Raw genomic sequence first — 26,548 nt, forward strand, 5'->3', positions numbered from 1 at the left:
AGAATCTTCATATATTTACTCTTTTGGTTGATTTATTTCAATACAATAAACAATAAATGGTACATGTTAAACCCTTTAGGTAAAAACAGCCTCTGTTGTTCTCTTCTGCACTGTGCTATTATCCTCTGTCTCATCTTCAGGGAGAGTTCAGTGACAGTAAACATGACTCTAGTTTATATGAGGTTAGCATCATACTGTAAATGGTCCTCGTGTTGTGATAAAACCATCCTGTCATTATGGTACTAGTCTCCATGGCAACCCCACCGTCATCACTCTCTCTCTCCTAGTAATTATGTGTCTGGTCAAATCTGTTTCCTCTCGTCCCCTTGGGTCTGAGCTAAATGAGTAAACACACACGCGCGCGCGCATGCACACACACACACGTACTCCTGCACACACAATAAAATGAAGAATGTGAAGTTACAACACTGTGCAGCTCATTTCACACAACCACTAAAATAAACACAGGCAAGCTCTGTGAGAGAGCCAATTATCTCTTTGCATTCTCTGATTATTTATTGTGCCTTATTTTTATTAATAATAGATTTTAAATTACGACTTTAAAAAAATAAATAATAAAACTGTTTATTGTTCAAAAATACTCTATGAAAACCTATATGACTGATCTGTTTACACATTAGATAAATCATATTTTATCCAACATGAAAACCCTGTACGAGATGATCGGTCCTCCTTTGATGATCAGTGAGCAGCGGTGTGCTTTCATGCTTAGAAAAAGCACCGTAGATGTAATTTTTGCTTTGGAAGATGAGATGTTGATGGAGAAGAACAGAAGCAGTTGCTTTGTGTCTTTGTGGATCTAGAGCTAGGGTACCAGGGGAGAAATCATTGTGCTCTATGAGAAAGTTAGGTGAGACTGGGGTATGACATGTATAAGGACAAGTGTATGCTAGGAGTGACAGATGGGTTCAAAGTGGGAATGTGATTACATTGGGGATCTAAGCTCCTTCTTGTTTGCAACAGTGATGGACAGGTTGACAGATGATGTCGGGCAGAAGTCTCTGTAGACTCTGATGTTTGCAGATGACATTATGATCTCTAGTGAGAGTAGGGAGGAGAGTCTGGAGACCAGATTGGACAACATTAGAAATGAGCACATCAGAGAGATACCCTACCCTAAAGGTAGCAGCTGAAAGAAGCAGATGATACAGCTTCACAAAAAGTGATAAATGCTGCCAGTACTCAGCTTTTAGAGGCAATTTATGCACCTTAAAATTAATTAATTAATTACAAAAATAGTCAAAGGAAATCCTAGGGTAAGTACAGTTGCTGAATGGAGGCATTTATTACAGCATGACACACTAAAAGGCCCCAACTGACAGAGAGGAGGATGCACATGCACAGTCAGCCTCACCAAGTCATTTGTCTGGAGGCATTGGCTAATACGAACATGCTGCCAAGCAAGCTAAAGAGGCACTTAGAAAGTAAACATTACTTCTGAGAAAAACTCTGACTACTCAAAAGAGTGCTGGCTCTGACTCAAGCATCCTCCAATGCTTAAACATCAGATACTCCAAAATCCAAGTACTGATCAGCCACAACAACCTGCTGGCCTAAGATCATGTAGGCACCAAAACAGCTCAATGAAACCTAAAGGTTCCCAGTTTAAACTTGTAGCAAGACGATCAGTGTTACATCTTCTGGTGTATTTCCAGATGAGTAAAGGTTCTAGACAACTTTCATTCATTTTGGTATATATGCTTACAATCTGAGCAATGCTTCTGATTTTGAGTCTACCATATCTGCAACCAGTCAGACTCAAAATAATTTAGCAATTGTTTACTTCTTAAAATAGTCAGAGGCTCTAACAGAACTGCAAAGAGCAAAATATGTCTACTAGCTGGTAAGTTAAGCTTAAGCAGACCCTTTAACTTTAACAATAACAACGACAACAACAATAACGGTGGTTAACACTGTTGCCTCACAGCATGAAGGTCCTGAGTTCAATTCCATCATCAGGTCGGGGTCTTTCTGTGTGGAGTTTGTATGTTCTCCCCGTGCCTGGGTTCTCTCTGGGTACTCCGGCTTCCTCCCACAGTCTAAAGACATGCAGTTAGTGGGGATATGTTAATTTGAAACTCTGAATTGCCTGTGGGTGTGAATGTGAGCGCGAATAATTTGTCTGTGTCTATGTGTTAGCCCTGCGACAGACTGGCGACCTGTCCAGGGTGTACCCCTGCCTCTCGCCCTAAGACAGGTGGGATAGGTTACAGCCCCCCTGCGACCCTGAAAAGGATACGCGATAGAGGATTGATGGATGGATAATAATAATAATAATAATAATAATGACAACAACAACAACAACAGGCAAATGTGAAAAATGCTGTGATGGATTAATTTGATCATGTCTCTACAGGGTGGTCATTATGTGGATCTTTAAAGACTTAATAGACAGAGTTAATAAGTACCTGTAAGATGGCAAAACAGGCACTGTATTAAAACTACAGTTCAGAAAGCGTTGGAGAAGGTTTAGCAGCAGTATAAAGAAAAAACGTCATTTAAAACAAATGGACCCAGACATCCAGGGACTCTGGTTTGGTTGTATGAACAATGAAAGTGACTTGAAAAGCTCTGTTATGAAGGCAGATTGATGACCAGGAACAGTCTGCAATGTTCTTTTTGGTGGCCAAATTCACATTAGTTCTTGAACTTTTTCAACAGGCCACCTTTACCACTATTGCTCATAATTCTTTTAATCTTTTGATTTTTCATTCACTTGGCTTTCCTCTCTGACTTTTTTTTGACAAAACATGAAGCTTTGATTCTTAACTTATGGGTCTGAAAATGTAAGCCAGTGCTGAGTTTTTTAAACAAGCATTCTTTCTAACAGCCAGCAGGGGGTGTCTCGTCTGGTTGTAAAAATGTGATCGTGTAGAAGCCTTTAGGAAAATGTACCTTGTTCTGTAAGATCATTTAACAGTTAAAAAGGTCTCCACTGCTAGTTTCAAGTCTTACTAAACACAACATGATGTTTCTTTTGTAAATTAATGACCATATTAGAGTTAGAAAGAAGGGTGAAACGGGGTAAATATGCTTATCTTTATATAAAATCTTTGACTGTTAATATAAACCAATCCTGAATTTTTTGAAATAATTCCATTCCCTCCTCTTGAAACGTCTCTCTCTATAACTCACAAGAACAACCGTAATCCTTTCTAGTGATTTTTCCACTGTGTGTATCTCCATCGCTGACATGCATGCAGACATGCTTGTTGCCATGGATGCTGTGTGAGCCTCAGCAGGCTGCCTGCTCCATTTAGTCGTTTTCTACCTTGTTGAGGATGAAGTGTACGCCCACGCTTCCATCTTTTTATTCCTCTGGAAACTTAACAGGGCGTCAGAGGGCCTCGACAAGCACTGAATCAGTGTGTCAGACTCCCCACTTAACAACCACACAGGCACAGTCTGGGCTGGTGAACACAGGTCTTTTTGTTTTACAGCGGTGCCCAAATCCTCCCCTTCTCTTCCAGTGACATTCCAACTAGAACATTTTCCCTCCATTTTTTTTTTTTTTTTACTGACCTCCTCCTTCAACAAATAATTAAGCAAAGACGAGGCTCAACTTGAAACACACGTCCTCCTTTCAATTGGTTCATGGCATAGACTGTATGTAAAATATGCAAATGGACAATGTGATGCCACTTGTTGGCTTTTTGAAGACAATTTTGATGATAAAATGTGCTAATACTAAGATTCATAAGGTTTCAGTGTGCCAGAATCGACATGCTAAATGTGCAGCAGATCTCCCAAGGCCTGGAAATTAAATAACGCGTTCACATAAATCTTTTCAACACTTTGGGATTCTCAAAGTCCCACTGATATCTTCAACTTACATACCTCCTGCTATACATCAATACATGAGACAGCATGGTTCAAAGGGCATTTGTCCCAGTGGTAAAAAAGAAAAGTGTGTGGATTTAAAACACTAACATTCAGAGACAGACACAAAGAGAAGACGTGGGGGGAGTACGGGGTAATCTTTCAATGCTGGGTTTCCCCGACCTGCCTAAAGTCATCCCGCTGGACAAAGAGGGATGCTCAGAAGTTTCTTTTCCCCCCCATCAGTTTCTGTAATTTTCATCTTTCCTGCTATTCTGTCTTTCTGACATGAAAGCTTGGCAAGTTGCCTCGCCACCCACACGCTCATATGAACTTACACTTACAGTACGACCCAAATATGAGCGGTTAAATATTTGGTTACCTTGTCCTTGGCTTCACTCAGCTGGTCCTCCAGTTCAGAGAAGCTGAAGCCAGCCACCGTGATGAAGTCACCAATCACGGCCACAAACTTATCCCCTCGTTCCCTCGTCCTGCTCTGCTGGTAGTGCAGCTCCTGATGCGGGTAAAACGAGACGAGAGGCGTGTGATTGGTCGGTCTCTGAGGCTGAAGCATGCTTCATTACAATTAGTTTCACTTGAGCTTTCTTGGAACTCGGAGGAGCGTATTTGTGCTGTAGCGCTCGTGTTCGCGTGTGGCAGAAAACATGACATGTCGCTTTCTGTGTCGCAGAGCGTGGAACATTACTAGCATTTAAACACCTCGCCCTGCTGCCCATCTCCGCACTACTCGAAAACATAATTACAGACAGGAGAAGAACCGATGGGAGGGAGCGTGACACAAACGCACAACAACTTACCGCCTCCAGTGCCTTCAGTCCACTTCTGATACTATGCACTTCTTTTTCCAACTCTGACAAACTGCAGAAGAAGGAAAGACAAATATGAAGACAACATTTGTTAGCTGTTTATTTATGTGTGTCACAACTCACATTGTCTGTTGCTTTTTATCAAGAATTTCCTCAACATATTAAAAATCATAAACAATTTTACTCAAGTAACAGCTGACACGGTCCTACTGTAACCACATGCAGTCAGAGGGAGAAATGCTCTTTTCCCTCAAGTGAAATATTGCACACTTACTTGACTTTGGCAGCTTCTTGTACGCTGCCGAGGTCCTGCTGGATGTGAAGCGTGTCCGGGTAGTTCTTCTCAAAGATCATGATCAAGTAGTGCAACATGGTTATGTTCCTATCGAATAATAAATAAAAAGAAAAATAGAATCAAGCAAAACAGAATTAACCAAAGTAATTTATGGAAGGATAAGGAATAGCCTCCTTTATTTTTGCTCACTTTATTTAAAACACAGGTCTTTGCTATTATTTCCATACTAACTATAAGATACATCAACATATACAGAAATTGCACTGGCACAAGAGTTGCAGTACATGATATTTACTGATAGATGTGCTCAGTGAGTGCACCCGCTGAGCATGGCACAGTTCTGTGCATGCAACTGATGCAAGCAGTAGCTCTCTTGAGTTAGGATTTAGTATAACTTTGCACAATCAACATCAGTATCTGAGAGGTTTTTTTTACCATTTAAAGATAAGCAATTGCAACATGAACATGAGACAGAGCTGAGATACTTAATCCTAAGGCAAAGGTGTAAAGTAAACTAATAAAAGGAAACAAATGTACTTGTTTCAGTTGTATTAGGGCTTAAGGTTTGAATTATTAGGGCCGTGGGCTCTTTGACTGACAGGTAGATGGAAACACAGCCAGCTGTGGTTGCTAGCTGCCTGCTAGGATTCAGCTCAGCCTGTTAGATCATTGAACTAGATCTCGGGATCATGTTTGTGCTGCTGGTGTTCTTTAGATAATTTTTAATGCACCTACAACTTTTAATGCTTGCTGTGCGGGTAACTGTACTGACAGACCATCCAAGAAGTCTGTTGTCAGCTTTTAGAAAGTGAAATATTCTTGGATTTTATTCAGCATTTCTATCCGTTTTATGCACCCATAAGTCCTATAAATGCAACTTGCTAACCGAGATTGCTAAAACTGTCAACTAACCTATCCAAATAAACTAAAGCACTTATCCAAATGTAGTCACTCCAATAAACAAGCAGGCCCGCAGCACAAGTCAACACTTGTAACAAAGTGGATTAACTGAAGACAGCCCACCTGTCTATGCTGGACTTGGTGTCAGCGATCTTGTTGAGGCTGGAGATCTTAAACCCGAAGGCGTTGCCTCTCTGGCCTTTGTTCATGAAGTTGCCGAAGGCCAGCACCACCTCCAGGACCTGAGTCAAACGTTTGCTCCGGACCACCTCCTTGGACGCGTTCAGGATGGCTGTAGGAAAATGAAGAGGGAGAAAGAGAGAGAGAGAGAGGGTTGCAGCTGGAGACATCATTTAGCTGGTGACTGATATGTGTGCACTCTCAGCTTTTCATATTACATAACACTCTGGGCTTTCACCATCTCCTTCCATTCTGTTACTCTACTCAAACCCACAGACACGCATACAACCTAAAAATCACCATCCTTTCCTTCATTTCTAACATCCTTCATGATGAGTGATCAATATTTCCCAAAAAAACTGGGCAGCTCGGTGGGGAAACCCATCGAGTCCTTCCATCCATCCATAAAACAGCAGAGGGAGGGAATATTCCAAACATAACTCTGTAGTGTCAGCCACTTTCCTCCAGAGAGCTGCAAGGTCTGGCAAAGTGCAGGTGGTTCCCTGTCTCCACAGAGGAAACCTCAGTGTGAATGTGAAAATCATTAACAAGTTTCATCTTGTTATTGTTGCAGTTCTTTGTGCTGTGATGCAGCATGGGAATCAGTCTTCTGGCTCTGCTGTCAGGGTTCTGAAAGGCTTCTATTGAACCTGCTGGGTGGTCCAGGGAAATATAGACTCATGCAGAGTATATGACAAAGCAACATGAATAATAAAAGGGGATGAACACTTTATTACGGTCATCCACAAACTGTGGTTTGCAAATATTTTGGGATTCTGGAGGTCTGAGTGGATCCACCAACTCACAGGATGCCTGTACTTTATTTCCAGTCCATCGAGGGATCAGAAGCAGAGGCGCCGAATTCATTTTAGAAGAGGGGATCCAAAAAAAGCAAACAAATAAAGTCTGTATCCAGAGAGATCTGGACCGGAAGTGAAGCTGCTGTTTATGACTAAAAAGCATGTTTTACTACACCGGTGACATTTTTAGAATGTGACCAAAGTGGACATGACATGCAAAATGTCACTTAAGTAACAGTAACAGTGTTACACACGCGCTGTATGTGTGGTTAATAAAAGCATTTTGCCCGTATTCATTATGTGTGTTAATGCTACATAAAACACAATCTCTGCAAGCTGTGCAAGACATTAAAGACAGTTGACAATTGATTTTCACCACTAGGAGGATGAGGATTTTTTGTGCTTTTTGGCTCCTACTTCAATCACTGGTGATTAGCTGTAACATTTTACTTGTTCCCAGACAATCTGACAAATGTCTCACAGCACACACAAGCTGAACTACCAGTCAGCAAATAAAACGTTGCTCTCATAAGTGATGTGATGCTCATCAAAGGCCAGAAAAAACATTCCGGATTAGCAGAGCAGTGTCTTTAAAGTAGATCTGGCTCAAAGAGACTCAGTCACAACACACCCTGTGCATGCACGTGCATGCACACATGGCTATGAACCTCACTGGAAGCCTTTTCCCTCACTCTTTGAAGTTAGCTGCAGCATTTACAAGAGACGCTCTCCCCTCTTAACATAGGCCAGCTTTCCAAAACAGCCTCCCTGGTAACCTGAAAGCTGGCTTGATGGGGGAAAAAAACCCATACATAGTTGACCGTCCTCTCGCATCATGCACACGCACACACAAATTTAACTCAAAGGTAGGATTGTGAAAAAGCTTTGGTCTTGGTGTTCGCGGCTGATGACATTTCTAGTGTGGGAAACGTTGTTTTGTTTCTGGGTGTGTAACTGTGTGCCCTAAAAAGAAAATAAGTGCTCGAAAATGTAATCTTCTTTTCCATTTTTCTGTCAAACTGCGTCAAAAGACTGTTTGACGACAGTTCTGATGCATGAATCGAATCTAAGGTCAACTAATATTTCTGGCTTTCTAAGGAAAAGCTGCCATTATGCAATATTTTATGACTGTCTCCACCCCATCTGAAGCAATCAGCTGCAAGCTCCATTCTTGCTCAACATAATCTGTAAAAATAGGTCACAAATACACAACTCCATTTTATGGCAACTGTGTGTGTTTTTGTTTTTCCTCTCATTACTCAGCAGCAGCACTGAGGGGCACTGGCATTACAGTTCTGTTTTAAAAGCCAAATAATCTAGTTAATTTTTCACTGTTTGCTTTTCACTGTTCATATAATTAAACATTTTTTTAACCATATTTCTCTTTTCCTTTAGCTGCCACAAAATTTAAATCCCTGCTGGATTTGGTTTCCTCACATCAGCGCACATGTGCAGCTATGGTGCAGAGAGAAGTAGCAAGAAAAGCCTTGATGAAAACATGAAGCAAAATTTTCATGCACATAGAAAGCCAATGCAATGACCGGGCATTGGCACAAGTTTGAGCAGGGCAACACAAATGGAGGTGAATTCCCGTTTGCACGAGTGAAACTGTCACTGATGTGTTTTATACAAAAATGGGGATCCAAGAAACAAAGTTCATGTTTACATAACCTTACAGTGGCCTGTAAGGTTATGTTTGTTCTTACCTTCAACCTTGGGCTTTGTTTCAGCAAGACGCTCTGCAAACTTCTTCTTAAAGAACAGAGCCTGCAGTCTCTGCTGGTAATGGTCAATTCTGTTGAGGAGAAAAGAGTGACAGAGGGGGGAAATGGGGGGAGGTGAGTTACATCTGTCTCCAGGGGAGTCCAAGTTCAAAGCTAGAAGAGACTCAACTGTGCAAAACTCCCTCTCTCAGTTTTCACTGCATTATCATCCAATAAGCGCCTATCAAAATGGAGAGTTGACAAATGGATTTGTTAAACTTGCTCAAAAGTTCACCAAAGGAGGGGGTGGGGGGGATTTCAAAGAGGGACTCAGGATATTAAATTGCAAAAAAAAGGAACTAACTAATTCCCAGATGTGTTCCTCAGACCAGCGGATATGTGGTCAAAAGGGTAGTAGCAGAGGAAACAAAGCAGAAAGGTGATATTTCATTAAAAGGAAACAAATAGATTTGTCTGTCAGGAAAAAACGAGTTCTGAGAACTAGAACAGCATCCAGGAAAAAGGCATTGATTTAGGCATTGGTGTTACTACAGTTGTCAAAACAAGACTAGTTTCTTCAGCTAAAAAAAAAGAATCACACCCAAGCTTGAGGCTTGTTTGGGATTCCACCCTTGTCTCCGTGCATTGAAAGCTATCAATTTAGCACCCATTCCCTGACTGGATGATCTTTTCTTTTTGCATTAAATCTGTTGCAGCTTCTTAGAAATTAAGTTCCTTTAAAATTAGTAAATTAAAACTGCAGTGAAACATATGAATTATGCGCCTAACCTAGCATGGATGTTGTTACCTGAAGCTGAGTATCACACTATGTTTACCTGCTCATCTCAAAGAGGAAGCGATCAGCTCGGGCCATTCTCTCCAGCTCATGTTTGTGCTCCTCCAACAGGTCGATATCACTTTTCTCTGGGACAAACTTCAAAAGCTAGAAAGACAACAAGAATCCAAAAGTTCACGCAGAAGACTGTTGGCAGCATTTTAAACGACAGAATCGGGTCTGTTTTAATGCCGTGGAGCAACAATATTTAACAACAGATTGTAGCTTTGTGCCTTGTGTACAAAGATTTCACAGGCTGCTCTTAATCTAATCATGAAATTAGCAACTGCAGATAATCTGCAAATTCTTCTTTATTTTACATTTAGACACATTATTGTTAAACTCCATGCAGTGAACAACGTCTCATTTTTTTACTTCTACTCTTTGCGAAATGTTTCACCTTGTTATTTTACTTTACAATAATGCACCAATCCCAACTAAATATATTATTAAGATTTACTAACTATTGCATTCTGCTTTTATTCACTTTTTTTTTTTTTTTTTTACATTGCCTCAGACTTTGAAGCTTGATTATCATCAATAATTACATTTTCTTCCCATAATAAAGCAAGTATAGGGACATTGTTTTGACCCAACCAGTCGCAAAAAACCTGAAAAGCTTATTTTCACTGGACCATACCTGCTCCAGCATATCTTTAGCAAGCTCTTCTCTCTCATCCATCTCCAGGATTGCCCTCTTGATTTCTTCATTGCTCATTTTTAATCTAAAGGGTAAAAAAAACAACAACTTTATTACAGTAAAAGAACTACTAGTGGACTAGCTCATTGCTCATAATACCAGCCTGGACCAGTGACAAACCCCGGGAACACTGCCAGCTGTTTTCAGTGCATCTGATCACTGAGCCGGGTTGCAATCAATAACAGCATTGTTAGTCTGTGCAGCAAACCCCTTATTGACCAACTGCTGACCCCATTTGGGTCTAGTCTGTAGCCCAGGGTCATTTGCTATTGACTCGAAAAGGAGTTCAGGGACCACGCTGATGTTTTGTCAGACACACAAAGAGCTCAGAAAGCATATGTATTGATCTGTAGAGGGGGGTAGAGCTTAAATTCTCAAAAGGGCTTCGGACCAGCGCTATTAGGAGACAGACAAATAGGAGCCATATTGCCAAGTGGATCTTAAATGATGACAATTGATTCGGGTACAGATGCAGAGGGATTCAAAAGCCCTTGGGTGGGGGACTAGGGTTGAATAAATGCGAGTTAATATAATGTAAGCGACTCAATGTAGAGTCTGCTTGTAGCTGAATGTGTAATAATAGACTGGATTTTCACAGTAGAAATCAGAACATTACTTTCCAAGATGTTGCTTTAGCTATATAATGCTTTCAGATAAAGATGTATGGATTGAGTTACACTCACAGATGGCCTAGGTGTCCATTAAAAACACATTTCTGGCTCTAGATGCATGAGGCCATCATTCCAAGCAGCTCCCACACAGAGTTAGTGCTCTAACCCCTGACCTAATGTTACTTATTTATCAGTGGTCTGCACTGAGGCCATTTCTTCAGCACTATAAAACTAATTAGCAGATAATTACTGTGGCTGAGTGAGCTCGAACCACTGCAAATACAACAAAGCAAAAACATAAAATAAAATAAAATAAAAACAACAAACATGCTGCAAGTAGTCCAGGGAAAAAAAAGCTGGGAAAGTCTTGGAAACAGTCATGTTGGACCTAAGCTGAAGGAATTAGCTGGAAAAGATAGGTTTCCAGAGAAGATCTGAATATGAGTAAAAAGAAAAGATTAAAAAGGCCTGAGTGAAAAGGTCCGGTTAGAGTTACACTAGGCATGAATCTAGAAATCAGGACTAAAAAGCTACTGGTTTAATGACCTAAGCGAACCAGGCTTAAGAGTGTTCCAGGTCTGAGAAATAACCTGAGGCTATATGTTTCACTTGTTTATAATATTTTAAATATTTTTTTATAAAATTATTGCTTAATTTAATGAGGAGGTATCCAATATAACACTGTCACCATAGGCAAAAATATTCCTACATTTACTTCTCAACTATCAGGAAATAAGCCTGCACACTTCAAAATAAAACCAATAATCTCTCCAGACTGTAGTGGAGACTGGATGTAATAAAAGCATGAAAGACCTTCTCAAGCTCGTTAAAATAAAGAAAGAAATAAAAGCAGTCTCATTGAAGAAAATAATCAAATATGAAGCCAACATTCTTCATATGAGATTTGCATGCTGAGAAGAGTCCGGTGTCAGCGATACATGTATATGTGAGAGGACAAACAAACCTTTAGCTTTGAAATAACCGGATCTATAAGTCTAATTCAAGAGAAAAATAAAAAAAATAAAGCCGGACTTTTTTAGCATAACAGTTACAATTTGTTACAGCATTTACAGAAGACTGACATGTATGTCATACGTTAGTGTAATCTGTATAAGAGTAACTCAAAAGGCAGCCTTGCAAGTTGCAGCGCATCGAGATCTCACAGCAGATGCTAATCAGCTGCTTACTGATGATGCGATACACTATGATTAATCATTCAAGCCGAAGCCCCTTACTTTGAAAGCAGGATGACACAATTCTGTGCACGTCTGCCATCAATGACTGACAGCTCTTTGACCTTCCGCGTGCTGACGTATATGTCATCCATCGAGCCAGTCTCTTTCTGCAGAAAGACAGAAAAACAGATTACGTTTTGCTCGCATAAAATGCAAAGCGTGCACACTGTAACGTCTTTTCCTCGCATCTGCATGACATCTTTAGCTGGTTGAGAGACGACCCCTTCTGAGCGTTTAACAATGTGATAATTTAGAACAGATTCACGAAACTCTGCTTTAAACTACCAAAGACAGTTTGTTGCAGTTGTTTAATCATTTATCAAACTCAGACTAAAAGGCTGCACTCTGGCCAAACACTTTAGTCATTCCCCCGACCTGTTTTTGCAGTTTTCTGAGGCCATAACGCACATCTCATTAAACATTATAAACTCCTTGACTCAGGATGGGAAGGGGCATGAAAACATGTGACAGAAGCTGTGGAACAAAAAAAGAAATAAACTCTACAGCAGGTCTTGGGCGAGGACATTTTTTTGGTGAGTCACCATTGCAAATCCAATGCAGGCAAACCTATAAACTTTGCAGAGCAACAGGAAACATGGCTGATAGCTTGATGTAAGCCAGTCAGATATTTCTGTAAGCTCTGCACAAATGTAGTATTAAAATGCACCAGGGGAAAGAACACATGTCTGAGAGGACTGCATGTTAAACGCATTCTATTTATGGTCCGATCTGCTTTCCTCCCTGCCAGAAAATGTTCTTCCTGAGGTCGTTGAGTATGACATTTGTAAAACAGATGTGGCTTGTAAAGAAAGTGTCGTTTTTCCATGCCCGTGCTGACCCAAGGTGCCTGGCAGCCAACTGAGGTTGGCACCGGGTTAGGGGGACAACTCCCATTCACTGAAAACTGCCAAAGCCCTCTCTGCACAAGCGGTGAAAGCTATTGTGCCAACTTAACCAAGTGTAACTGGAGACTTTATCTTTTCTAACAGCTATGAAGTAACAGTGATGGAAATGTGGCGTTTACAATTGCATATTCAGGCTTTTTCCAGCTGAGATTATAATGAATAATTAAAGAAATTAAAGATGATTATTGTAATTATGGTAATCAACACAATAACAAAAAGGCAAGATAAGGAGTAATAAGGCAGTGATGATTGGGATTAATGTGGACCCTCTACTCATTTGTATTGGCACCATTATATTATCCAGTGATGAAAATCATATCTTTAACACTGGAGAATTATTAACCTTAGTTTAAAGCAGTGGAAAATAATCTGATTTATGAAGCGTGTATGACATAAGATAGTTTGCTGGAAGTTTTCTGCACTTCTAGAGAGATGCCAGGAGAAACCTGAGACCAACTGGCTTCAAAATAAAAAAATAAAAAAAATAAAAAAAAGACCACTTTTAGTTAATTTTTCTGAGGATTTTTTTCCCCCCCCAAATTCTCCACCGTGCTCACTGGTTAATGTTGTTGCTAAATTTGGTTTTACTCCACTCACCGAGACTCTTTTGGTGAAGAAAGCTTTGGCTGGAAATGGTGCTAACAAGGGCAGTGAGATTGAACGGAAACTGCAAAACCATGGGCCATAAAACCAAAACAATTATCTTAAAGAAACCGTAAGCCTGTTTCAGCAAAAACAAAACACAAAATCAATAGGTTTTTATACTAGGTGACCACTTTGGTGCCTAAACTGACCAAACAGAGAATGGGAAAAAAGTAATTAAGATAAGATCTCGAATGGCACACAAACTTGTGTTTCCTGGTTAAAAGTCATTTATCTGATTTGGACCAACACCACGCCCTCTGCCTCTCTTTACTGCCTTTGTAGTACTAGAGCCTAGAATTAAGCTGAAAACAAAGCCAACACAAAAAATTGCAGTTCCGCTAGTGGCCTCTAGTGGCCACTAGTGATCGCTAGCTCCCACAGTGTGTCAAACCGCAAAAACTTGCATGTTAAACCATTTAAGTTTACAGCAAACATAAACATGTGTACAGCTTGGTAAAAAAAATGGTTCATAAAAATTTTACAGTGCCTAATTTCTTTTCTTTTTTTAATAACTTCTCCACCTGGATATTGGCGGCTTTGTTAGAGAGGTATATGCCCACATAGGTAATGGATGCTTGTAGCTGTCTTGCTACACTATGTTTGTGAAATTGGTGCCTTCTGGATAATTACTAATATAAATATCTAGGAATTAATATGATTGTTGGATGTGCAATTGTATGGACCATACAGCAGTTCTGGTTGGTTTTAATGTTTCCTTAGTCTGTTAGCAAAATTAGCAGATATGTGGGTCTGTCTATTGCAAACAAGCTAGCTCGCATTTGCTGCTAACATATTAGTCCACTGTCATCTAAATATAGTAACTTCTGGCTCCAAAAAGCCAGCATGGTGGTAATGGTAATGCTAATCTTACAGCTTTACAATGTCCCCAAAGCCAAAAGGTGATATCACTATGGCCACATCCATCTTTGATATACAGTCTGTGGTTTTTGCATATCAACTCCACACAATGCTAGAGAGATATTTGATTTGACTGATGTTTTTGTTCTAACATATTTAGGTATAATAATGTTGAGAAACGTTCAGGGCTGCAGTGCATGTGTTCTGTCGTTAAGCTATGAGAATGCTTTGGCATTAGGAAACTGCACAGGATAATTTTATGTCATAACTTTTACACTGTATGACTTATCATTAATATTCAAAATCTTGATGCTAAAGTATGCCGATCAAAGTTCATACATTCAAACCCATTCATTACACTATTCTAGCTGGCTGGCTGCTTCTTTGTTGCAGAAGAGAAAATAACAGAGAAATAAAGATGGTTGAGAAGCTAGAGGATTTAAACTCACCTGTTTGAAGGATTGGTTAGTGAGCAGGTCCTGCCCAGGCAGTCGAAGAGTGCAGAAAGACACAAAAAAAAAATTGAAAACACATGCAAAGATTAGCACATCAAGCAGAAAAAAGGTGGTGGCTAGAGCAAAGAAATATAACTACGCACACTACAAGCTGAAGCTGGGAAGCCCTCTGTGAGAAAAATCATCTACCGTCCGAGTCATCAGGGGCTCATGAATCTAAACCTCTCTGTACTGCATAAATTTGGTTTCTGTCTTCTCAAAGAGGTCATGATTGTTATAATGAATTCTTTTGATTGCATCTACATCTGCCTTGACGTGGAAAAACACAACCATGAAAAATGACTGCGGTAACTAATCCTACCGAGGGCAAATGTAAACAAAAGCCCATTTTTAAAGTAGAAGGACCAGTGACAAGCTTAAAATAAGTAATTATGCCATGAATAAACATTGCAATACTGTCCAGCTGAATCAAATCTAGCCAAATGGAATCGAGTTGTCAAAGCCAGGAAGATGTTGGGTTTTATGTGGCTACATCCATAGAGATCTGAATTTAACCGTTGGCCTGTGCCAATAAAAACCTGCTCTGTATAAATAAATACCCACAGTAAATCACTGTCAGAAACAACCTCAAGTGACCCATTCCTCTTTAATAAAAGCCTGCAAAGAGAGGATGGGCTTAAGGCTGTCAGAAGGCTTTTAAGCGACACTGTAAAATACATTACAAAGGAATTCAACAATTTTAATGCTTCAAAAGAGACTTTGCATTGAGCCAACTAATTAGAGCAAATTAACATTCCACTTAAACATATTTAAATCTGTGTAATATATCAGTTGGTGTAATTCCACCCAGTATTACCACATGACAAGTGGTGTGCAATTAGTTTGTGGCACAGAGGGGTGTAATTGCGCCGCACTGTATGGTGTTGCCACCAAGACAATTATCCTATTAGTTAGTGCCATGATTTAGTGAATGCCCTCTTTATTTTAGCTTTGGTAAAAAGTTTCCTGTATCGTGACTCCTCGTGACTTCAGCGGTTTCCTACATGTCGCCCTGATTCATGAGCCCATGAAGAACCAGTCAAGGTCTCACACAAATGCTCTGCAGACACTAGTGCAAAGCAGCAGCTCTGTGGCATCTCTACAATAAGGCATTCAGCAGTGAACAGCTGCTCATGTTAGCCCGGAGCTGGACCTTGGCGCTCTCAAGAGTTCCTTTTTACACAACCCACCCTTTAGCCTGTCACACACACTTTCAGTAATACACACAGTTCAAGAATCTAGGCCAATATGGTACTCCACACACACAAAACAATTGCTTATACGCACACACTCTCACACTCACTTCCAAGTCATAAAACTACAAGCCACTTCCAAACAAATCCAAACCTGTTGTCTCTGATATGCTGAAAACATCTTCTCTATGTCTTTCAGGTCGAGGATCTTGAAAGCTCTCAGATCATCAATGTCGCTCCAGATGGTGCCATTGACCATGTTCTAAAAACAGGGTGGAGTGACATAAGAGGTTCATGCATATACACTGATTCATTCACAACTGCTCATTTTAAAACTGTTACAGTTCAAAATATGAGGTCAGCATATGTACAAACAAAATTTTCAGGCTTCAGACTGCTCTAAACACTCCACTTCAGGATGTTTTTTCATCCTCTCCTCTGTGGGATGTCACAGAGTGGGGACATCCTTACATGGTTGCTGAGGCAGACAGCTTAGACTGTGAGCACAGAAGCTGAGTGAAGTGGTAGATGGGACCTAGAATATGATGAACTGAAGGTGAACTGAAATGAAGATGCAGTGTTACATAAAAAAGGAGAAAAGAAAACCTCTGAGGCTGAAAAAGCAAATGTAGAAGTTCCAAAAAATACATTTCCACAAAGCAGATATGCAAGTTACCAGAACGCCAAAGTTGAGCCTTCAAAATGAGACTCCATCTTTCCATCTTTTATATACAGTCTATGCCCAGAAGAGTCCAAAAATGATAATGTAGACAGCGAAAGCAGAATACGTCCACTTTAAGTGCTGATTTGAGTTTTATTATAATTCATATCCACTTCATATTTATTTTTGCTATTTCAGAGTAGTAGAAGTAATACTAGAAGTACTAAAGAGGAAAATTTTCTTATTTTGACAACAATATACAAACATATATATGTCAGAAAATTAATGGCCGGGCATGTTCACCTTTTATACACAAACGATAGTTCAACCCTTTTATGTAATTTTGGGAAAACCATGGCTTGAATGACCCCCACCCTTTAGTTTAACAATGCAGTTTTCCATGTTCACTCACCTCTCCTAGTTTGGCCCAGTTGAAGGACTTCAAAGGATGTGAAGGCTGAGGGATGGACTTGGAGTGCATGCTGCTCATCGAGTTAAACGATGAGGGAATGGGAGGAGGCGGAGCTCCAAAAATAGGTGGGGCTCCTGGTGGAGGAGGTGGTGCCCCAGGTGGAGGAGGTGGAGGTGGGGGAGGCGGGCAACTGAATGGTAGAGGAGGTGGGGGTGGAGGAAAGCCGCATGTCATAGGTAGTGGAGGCGGAGGCATAGGGCCGCCAGGAGGAGGAGGGGGAGGTGGGAAGGATACATTTCCGCCCTGCTGGAGGTCAAATGAAAGATCAGTTACTAAATAAACCGTAAAAAAGGGATTACAAATTACTTTAAATTGATGAATAAATTAAACATTAAACATTAGCAGCTCACAGCGATGTCACTGATGCGCGACGACAGGTCTAGCACTTGTTCCCGGGCCGAGCGCAGCTCCACACCTTCACGCTGTAGTTTATCCTTCATCTTGTTCAAAGTCTTCATCATGTCCTCTTTTTCCTGCGTTTTGGTCTCACACTCCCGCTCTTTCCGCTCCAGTTTAGCTAGCAGCTCTGCATGCTCTAAAATCAAACAGTGGTGGAGCAATGGGTTGGCACGGTGTTAGCAGATTTGGATAACAGTGAATACAGGCAAGAAGAAAGATAAAACCATGATGGATTCTGGTGAACTTTAGCTTTACCTTTTCTGAATTTCTCTGCTTGTTCTCGCCATTGTTTCACCTCATTTTCATTGACCAACCTGTGAGGCAGACAGACAAGAATAAGCACAGAGAAAGTGGACACTGGTCTGCAAAGAATTCTTGCATATAAGAGGAAACTTCAGTCCAAACATGTCAATACAGGACATTTGAGAAACCCATTGATCAGGGTTACTTCTGCTTTACTTCATCTTTGCGAGAGGGATTGAGATTTATTTCCTGCATTGACCGGTTTGTTGCGGTTTCCTCTTTTAAGCATCGTTATACAGCATTAGTGCTCAAATAAAACCTGTCAGTTATCTGTTATGAGTTCTAACTCCTGGTTCTTGGCTCAGATTGAGGTTATGTTTAGTTTTAAAATTAAGGTTAAGGAGGTAAGGAATGCGCATTGCCGATTATTGTACATGTAAACAAAAAACACAAATATGAGATATAAGTGTAAGTTAATAAATATATTGTATTTAGTGGGATTTTTTTTTAATTGTAGGAGAAATAGTGGAAAGTGAAACCTTGAGCTCCACTGGTAGCTTTGGCTAGAGTTGAGAGAAAAACATGTTGCATCATCACTACTCACAGAAAAGCTGTTCTTAACAAGGAGCCTAAATACATAAAATATTAGACAATCAATGCACCAAAAATAGGATTGTAATAATAAATAATATAATTAAAAACATAATTATTTTTTAAAAGAAGAAATTTATTTTTCCATTAATTGCTGTGTTTTGATTTATTTGCGTGAATTTATCAGTTTACCCACTTAAATTTTGTTTTTTGTTTTTTTAAACTTAACTTGTTAAATAATACATTAAGAAAATAGATGTAACTATGATTATATTAAAATACAATAGTTACAATAATTAAAATATTGCTTTCATTTATTTTTCATTATTTATTTTTCATTATTACCCTGATCAATCTATTCAACAATTTAAACCAAAAAACAACAGGTAAAGATTTAGATTGTAAATATAAATTGTAATTTATTCATATATTTATTTATTTGGTTTTCATAGTTTTGGAAGTTTTGGATAATTTTGGCACTTTTGGTCCTCCATAGAATGACACAGAGGACAATAATACCACTGTGATGATGGTTCACACTTAAAGGCATCAATTCACACCAGGAAAGCAAACTGGGCATTAGTCAGTTTCGGGGCCTTTAAAGTGGTCGTGTTTAAAAGGATCCAACTGATTAAAACAAAAAGACACAATCAGTTTTTCTTGACTGGTCAAATAAACATTTTTGCATGACTGTGGAAAAATGTGATTTGTACAAGAGCGTCAATTCTGGGGTCGGGCACACGTGTGAGTATTCAGAGCCGTCGTCATAGTGACCACAGATGATGAATGACTTTGTCTCCCGGCTGTTTTAACAGTTGTTTTAACATGCGCTCCACCATCTGAGCTAACACGGCACTAGTCATATGTTTTTACCCGTTAACCGTCAGGACCTCCTGCGTGTAGCCGATCCGGTAAGGAAATCTCAGCTTATGCACGCTTTTTCCAGGCAACATTTATTTGAAGTGAGTTTATGGAAACAAGAAGAGGCTGGCAGCAAATGTAAAGTGAGGGGAAGGTTTCAACCATTCTGATGCATCTTCAGTTGATAGCAATGGGCATCCAGGCTCAGATGCAGCATCCAAGTTTGCATTCTGATCGCTACTGGAAAGAATTCTGCTCAAGCGTGCTGATTGCACTAACAACAGTGGGTGAATACTTCACCAAGCTACATGTTTTATGGTGCTTTCACCACAAAGACTAAACACATTCATCTGTTATGGTAAGCTTGCTTTTAAAAATAACAAAAATGAGGAGAACTGAAGAGAAGAATGACAGCACCAAGTTACAGCAAAGACAGAGCTCTAAATTCAGTCTGTGTGCACTTGTCATGTACCGAGACCCTGACTTAGCAATGATCATTTGGCTGTGCAAACCTTCTCCTTCCAAGCCATAACGCTTCCCCCTTGTCTGCCTCGCTGCACCTGAACATGGCTGACTTGGCCCAACAGCCCTCCTAATGCGATTAGAACAATTTCCTTTTGATCTCTGGCTTCCACTTCCATGCCAGTTCACGCACAGAGCAAGGTTTCCTCCGATTCAGTCCAAGACCCCCTGCTGCCACCTTCACATCACCTCAGCTTCCTGTAAAATTACATTCCCTGCTCCCTTTTACCACGTGCTCCTCTGCAATAGCCTGCAAAACCCTGTGGTTTATTGTATATGTATATGATCCTCTGTACTAAAACACCATATTCCAGTGTTTATCTCTCCCAATCTTTGATATAGAAGAAACGCATGATATCAGGGCTTTGATCTCTGTTGCTAGTGATGCTGATTAAATGCATTAACTACAAGATTTTCTCAGAAAGTTGGAGTGTTTACAGTACTGGGGGATGAGGAGAAGCTTTTGAAAAAGGCATTGAGTGGTTGATTGACTTGAATCATCACTTGCAACAATCATTTCCAACCTTTTCCCAGTGGGCATGAGGTACAAGCAGCCCTGGCAGGGTATCAATCAAGATCCTGTCATATAAATACATTACTATAGTAAAAAGCTTCATTAGCGATCACGTGTCCACTGTTGATTAATGAGAGATTTCACTCACATGCGAATGATGTTCTTTACATTGAAGTTGTCCAGAGGGGAGATATCAGGGTCCTCTCCCTTGTCGTCCTGCATGACGATCTGCTGGAGGATCCGGTCTAAGAGCTGCCAGTGCTGCAGGGTGCCACCACTACGCTTATCTGTTTTTTTAGGGGGGTTTTTCATGAATAAAAAGCTCAAAAAGCTCAATATAAAAAGATGAACACTGAAGCAAAGTATAGCCTAGAAATACTTGATGTCTTTTCTCCCCAGGTAAATGTGAGTACTCACAGGGCATCTGCAGACAGTGTTGCAGGATGGAGAGGAGGTGTGGGTAGGAATCAGTGTGGCTCAGCTTCTTCTTGATCAGCTCAAACATGGCACCAGCACTTTTAGTATCTACATGGGTCTGTTGAGTAAACAGAAGGAATCGGTACCACACAGCTGTTTAATTACCTACAATCTAAAAGGAACACACTAATGTCAAACCAGGGAAAACTCACCATATCAAATCTTTTGGCCAGCTCAGAGTCGTCCTCGTTTCGCACCATCTCAAAGAAATCCAAATGCCTAAACAGAGAGATAAAAAATGTTCCTTCATTTGATCCCAAACTTCTGTATTTATTTAATTACCTTTAGAATTTTATTACTTGTTAATAATAACTGCTTGTAAACATTGGGGGACAATGCATTTCTTTGTAGAGTTTCAAATGTTAAAGAGGGCTTACTCTCCTCATTTCCAGCTCCTTATTTCTATTCCTAGACTGTACTAGGGTAGCATGATTCACTATATCTGATTTGGTCTTGATTGGATCTCCCGTCTATTATCTTAATCAAGCATATAAACATATAAACCCTGTTTGAGACAACAGTACCGCAGTGATACTCCATTTTAGGAAAATTAAATGAAAAGGGTGGGATGTTTTGTTATTTTTAAAAACACATCAAAGATTTAGTTTCCATTTCTTCATCAGTGACTCACCTATCCAAAGTGGCGTTTTCGTGCTCTCTGAGCTTTTCGATGACCGGCTGTATGCCCAACATCAGGAACTCGTACCTTAGATGGAGGCGAAACTCCAGGTTGTCCTGAACATAAAGGATCAAACAATAAGAGAGGACATGAAGCTGTAATAAATCCATATGTCATATTTAATGGGACATCAGATACCTCAGAATCTTAAAAGTGTTGCATGTATCTTGGTATATATCATCTTTAAGCAGCATTTTAGCATAATTACAAAAAGAATACTTTGATTCCAAAACCCACTGCTATCTAACAGGTCCTGTCTTTTATTTGTGTTTACTCGGTACAAAATCTTTAACTAAAAAGTCAACAGTTCTTAGAGGAAAACACCATCTATGTTGTTCATGATGATCCACAAACAAAAGCCATGCCACTGCATCTATAGTCAAAGCATGGCTGCACTTTATCGTATATTTCACTCAATTTACCTTTAAGCTCAGAATGAAACAAACTTTACTATTTGTGAACCATAAAAAACAGCCTCTCCTGATGCTTTAGTGACTATTCTTACAAGTATTTAAGAAATCTCTTTCCATGAGAGTTACACTCCTTAAGTTTTGTATACAGTTATTTAGAGTGTGTTTAACAGGCATGAGGCTGTGAATGCAGACCTCTCCAGCCCCAGCGTTGAGCACGGCGTTAATGAAAGACATGATGGCGGTCTTTAAGTTGACCTCGTCTCTGTAGCGTCCTGTACTTTTGTCCAGCTCATTCAGCAGCGTCTGGAAGATCAGAGGAGACGGCAAAGTTAGTCAGCAAGTGCGTTTGATCGGAGAAAAAAAAAAGAAATTAATTGGATAGTAATTTCAATCTATATTTAATTTAACAGGCAAGCAGCACAGGGCTGCTGTTCTCAGTTCTTGCCCCCTTCTTTGCCTCTTAAACTGACCTTTGGCACTCTTTAGTATCTTAATCATAATTCAAAGAAACATTAAAAGCCCTCGTAAGTTTGAATCACTCAGCTCCTGTGGTGTTAGCTTAGCCAAGGTGGCATGATTTACCGCACACCCCAGGGGATGTATGAGATGTGGTTTGCTGATTCAGTCCTGCTAGTCACTAAAGCACTACACATACTGTGACCTCCATAACTTAAGATGTCCTCACCTGCCTTTAATAACGCACGTGTGTTGACGTAACCCAAGGCCAGCCGTCTGAGGCACAATTCTCCAACTTATCAAAATGACCGCAGCTTGATTTATTTTAGCATTACCCAGAAATATTTGTCTGCCTTTACCCATAATCTATGTCTGCCTCACACTGTCAGCAAAGGCTCCTCAAGCCTGAATGTGCCACGTGACATGGCCCTGCGTTAACCTCAGATACTAACAAAAGAAGCTTCTCTTACCTGGAAGCGAGTCCTCTCAGCAGCATATTTCTGGTAATGTGCCATGGCTTGAAGCACCTTCTTGTGTCCATCTGGCACCAGGCACACCGCCCCAAGAATCTCCAGTACTGCCACTTTGGTCTTGAAGTTCTCTGTCCGGAGGCTCTGTGAGATGGTATTGATGCTCTGCGGGTGGGCCAGGACATGCGCACGGCCCTGCGAGTTGTTCATCAGCGCCTTGATGCACCCGATGACGGAGGTGTGGACGCGGCTCTCCGACGTCTCGTAGTCCATGCTGCGCAGGAAGTTGAGGAGGCAGGTGAGGCCGTCCAGCTCGATGAAACGCGTAACAAACCTAATGGAGGACAGGAGGAAAAGCGCAGGGTAAAGACTGAGCCAGTGTGCTAGTTTACAACCAACGCACAATATAAAGACAAAGGTTCATACTAAAACTGTAACCTAACCCATATTTTAACAACACAGTGAAATTCTGCTTCCATAGTTCCCGGTGATACACTGGGCCTTTCTCCTCCAGACCCCTTCCCATGCCTTCTCTCCTGCAGTTTGTGTTTTTGCCTTCTGTTTGTTAATCACAGTTTTCCTGCGCTCCACTTTTCTCTCTTCTTTTTTAAAGCAAACTCAAGTCTTGCTCACAGGGGATCATATCTTTTGTTTTTCTTCTCCCTCTAGTGTAGCCATAGAATATAAAACTCTGTTAGAGGCCAGTAGTGGTGAACTGGCACTGGACAAATATAATGAAAGTGAAAGTGTTTGTGCCTCTGTGCTCACAGATGGATGAAAAAGGTTGGGGATTCACTATGGACATATCTTTATGGACTTCACTTTAACATTTATCTCATTTGAAGGAAAAAAAATCCTCAATTTTGACACTTCTCTCCTGCTGACCATCAAGTGGCTGAACTAATTAGAGAGCAGTGAGCTATTGACCTCTGTGGATGAGAAGCAGACTGGTTGAGTGGCAGGCAGGACATGTAAACAGTGAGGGATGTCACATCCAGCGAGCACAGTGGGGGCTGGACTGTAAATGACCTTCCCACTCGCTAAGATTCCTGATAGGCCTCATAAATTACTTCAAACAAACAAGGGATTGTAAGGAGAAAAGAAAGGGGAGAGGAAGAGGAAAGAAGCATGGAGTCAAGAAGACAAAGGGACAGAGAGGAAAGAGCGAGAGTCTGACAAGAGGGTGCTGAGATTTATTACCATTCATTGTAGCAAATACATTGTTTTGACGCTTTTAGAAGTATGCAGACCATTCCCCTCCCACTGCTGTCTTGGCACAAAAGAAATGTGAAAAAATATAATGCAGAAAAATCTATTTATTATCCTTTATGACGAGGCCAGAGCTCTTCCTCTGCTCACACATGATTAATCCCAGATTTCCAGCAGATGCACTCACAGAAACTCAACCTGGCACGTCCAGTAAATCTCTTAAAGAGATATCATCCTCTGATCTTCAGCAGGCTCATACATTATGCACGCATGCATACAGTCAGCCTCTCTTGGCAATGCATTCAGAACACTCATGCAACCTTTCAGCAGACTTTCCTGTTTGAGCGAAGACGCTGCAGTCTCCACTCAGCACCACGGTGACGAAAAAGAAATCCAACGTATGAGATATGAATTGAGTTAGATGTAGCACAGACAGTGGAAGCAGTGAAGTCAGAACAAAGCCAACTGTTTTAAGTTCCACATTATATCAGTGACAAGCCTTTGGCCGGCCACGCGCCTGTCCACGAACCGAGAGCCCACCTCAGAGAAAGAGCTTTCATAGTGGAAGAGAAATTAAGCTGAACATCGCTGTGATTAATGTATGGAAAGCTGAGGGTGACAGATGTTGTTCTTGGAGTTTGGGTTCAAAAGAGTGGACGAGATTCAAGACTTCGCTCACTGCCAGCTTCACTTCGCTTCCCAGTATGCACCGACATAACCTTTGCAGCATAACCCGATGCCCGTGCGGGCGCTTAAGCAGATACATGTAAAAATATACATGCATGTCTCTTTAAAACATTCAACAGTGACTAATCCTCTGGACCGTTACTAAACCTAGTAAGCTGACATTCAACAATTCTCTCCTCCTCCTCACTTTATTTTCTCTCCAGTGAGCACTTGAATCAATGGATCCCATATCCTCTGACTTTGTAGTCCCCTCTTGTCTTCTCCTCTCCACTGACATTCACGCTCAGCCGACTGGCGCGCACGGGTTTCTGTCCTCCCCCCTTTGCTCTTGGAACAACCGCTGCATACTTCAAAACCCGCAGTGAAAGCTCAACAACTGCATACAATATGAGCACAGGCAGAGCTGCCGAACAATACTGACGCTGAGCCAAACACACACACATACACACACAAATAGGTCTTCACACAGATGAAAGAAAGAAAGAAGCAAGAAATAAAACTTGGAACAGAATGAGGCTAAACAAAAGCGACAGAGTAGCAGGAAAAAGTCAAGGCCTGCGATGGTCAAAGGTAAAGTCTCGGATTTAAATTTGAAAAAAGCCCTAAGATATTTGCTTTATCTTACATTATTAAATGAGTTTCAGTGCTGCTATCTTTAAAACAACATTGTAATTTGTATCTGTATTGATCTAAAAAGCATAAAAACCCCTCAGCCAGAGGCAGAGGACGGTGTGGAAGCTAATCCAGATGCTCAAATTTAAATTTCATTCCAACCAAACGTATTTTTCGCTGCAAGACATTCTGCCTTTTTGAACTGTGGATGACCCGTGTGTGGCAGACAGTTGGCCGACAGTTCGCTCTCGCCTCAAAGCCTAACCACACAAACTTATCAAAGGCCAACACTTCCACACACACAAACTCAAGTGATCATGTGCCTTTCTAACTCTCGTTTACCCCTCACTTAATCACACGCACACTCACCATCTCCTTCAGACACCCACTCATCTATATCCAGACGCATTTTCACACGTCATGTTCGACTATAAAAGGTCTCCAAAGACAACGAGAGCCCGGGAGGTTCTCCAGAGGTGCTGATTAAACCGTGACCAAGGTGTCTGCAGGGCTTTTAGGAGAAGTTATACGATAATCAACATTACTCGCATTTTACTCGATGTGGTAAATGAAGGGTTGAGCATAAAACTGTCACATATGTAGATAGAAGTTACAATACAAACCCTATCTGAGGTGCACACCTGTGATTTGTACATATATAGTATATCATGGTTTACTGGTTGTGCTTGCATGTGTATATGTGTGTGACTTTTTCCACACACAAACATTTCTACAAATTATACAGATCAAAGATTCCTTGTACAAAGTCAGTGTGATGTTTCTGATCTGTTCAAAGATTTTTAGTGTATGACTGAGTTCATGTGTCTCACCTCCTGCTAAATCTACCAGGGCACCACAGCAAGCCTACATGAAGCAGGAGTATTTCCAGTTGCGAAAATGTACCTGACTATCTCCTGCTTTATGCCACATGTGAGAAAAGGCAACCGTCTCCTTACACTCAATTCATATGAAGTACAAATCATGTGACCACACCACAGCAGTGTTCGAGGGCGATCAGATAAGATCACTTTTTTTCTAATTCACCCACAGAGTTGAAGCCTTTATTTCCCAACTAATGATGATGTCTCAAATGGCATCATGTGGGGTAATTTAATGGACTAGACCCAGCATTGCCCAGGGGAAAGAAAGGTTTTATACAATACTTACAAACAGGTTTCTAAAAGTAAAATTTGTTGTGTTTCTCTTTAACAGACATTAGCTTTGTATTTGTAGGTCAAAAGAGGGTAATTCAATGGAAACC

At 40.6% G+C, this 26,548-nt stretch overlaps 1 protein-coding gene across 5 annotated transcripts in view; it reads right to left on the reverse strand.

Annotated features, from left to right (window-relative positions):
- daam2 (dishevelled associated activator of morphogenesis 2) overlaps nucleotides 1-26,548 on the reverse strand; it is a 113,979-nt gene that overhangs the window by 5,215 nt on the left and 82,216 nt on the right. For 2 of the 5 annotated variants that reach the window (XM_076877848.1, XM_012922510.3), the window contains exons 6-24: nucleotides 22,780-23,113; nucleotides 22,046-22,156; nucleotides 21,393-21,496; nucleotides 20,914-20,980; nucleotides 20,702-20,819; nucleotides 20,433-20,571; nucleotides 17,809-17,867; nucleotides 17,505-17,689; nucleotides 17,095-17,400; nucleotides 16,176-16,283; nucleotides 14,784-14,813; nucleotides 11,927-12,033; nucleotides 10,021-10,105; nucleotides 9,382-9,488; nucleotides 8,549-8,637; nucleotides 5,986-6,154; nucleotides 4,942-5,049; nucleotides 4,659-4,719; nucleotides 4,223-4,354 (exon numbers count right to left, since the gene is read on the reverse strand). In XM_076877848.1, the coding sequence (XP_076733963.1) occupies nucleotides 4,223-4,354; nucleotides 4,659-4,719; nucleotides 4,942-5,049; nucleotides 5,986-6,154; nucleotides 8,549-8,637; nucleotides 9,382-9,488; nucleotides 10,021-10,105; nucleotides 11,927-12,033; nucleotides 14,784-14,813; nucleotides 16,176-16,283; nucleotides 17,095-17,400; nucleotides 17,505-17,689; nucleotides 17,809-17,867; nucleotides 20,433-20,571; nucleotides 20,702-20,819; nucleotides 20,914-20,980; nucleotides 21,393-21,496; nucleotides 22,046-22,156; nucleotides 22,780-23,113 (2,419 nt within the window). The remainder of the gene's footprint in view (nucleotides 1-4,222; nucleotides 4,355-4,658; nucleotides 4,720-4,941; nucleotides 5,050-5,985; nucleotides 6,155-8,548; nucleotides 8,638-9,381; nucleotides 9,489-10,020; nucleotides 10,106-11,926; nucleotides 12,034-14,783; nucleotides 14,814-16,175; nucleotides 16,284-17,094; nucleotides 17,401-17,504; nucleotides 17,690-17,808; nucleotides 17,868-20,432; nucleotides 20,572-20,701; nucleotides 20,820-20,913; nucleotides 20,981-21,392; nucleotides 21,497-22,045; nucleotides 22,157-22,779; nucleotides 23,114-26,548) is intronic. The other 3 variants (XM_076877849.1, XM_076877851.1, XM_076877850.1) reach the window with 3 other exon arrangements.

Source organism: Maylandia zebra, linkage group LG19, assembly GCF_041146795.1.
Source record: "Maylandia zebra isolate NMK-2024a linkage group LG19, Mzebra_GT3a, whole genome shotgun sequence".
Lineage (NCBI taxonomy): Eukaryota > Metazoa > Chordata > Actinopteri > Cichliformes > Cichlidae > Maylandia > Maylandia zebra.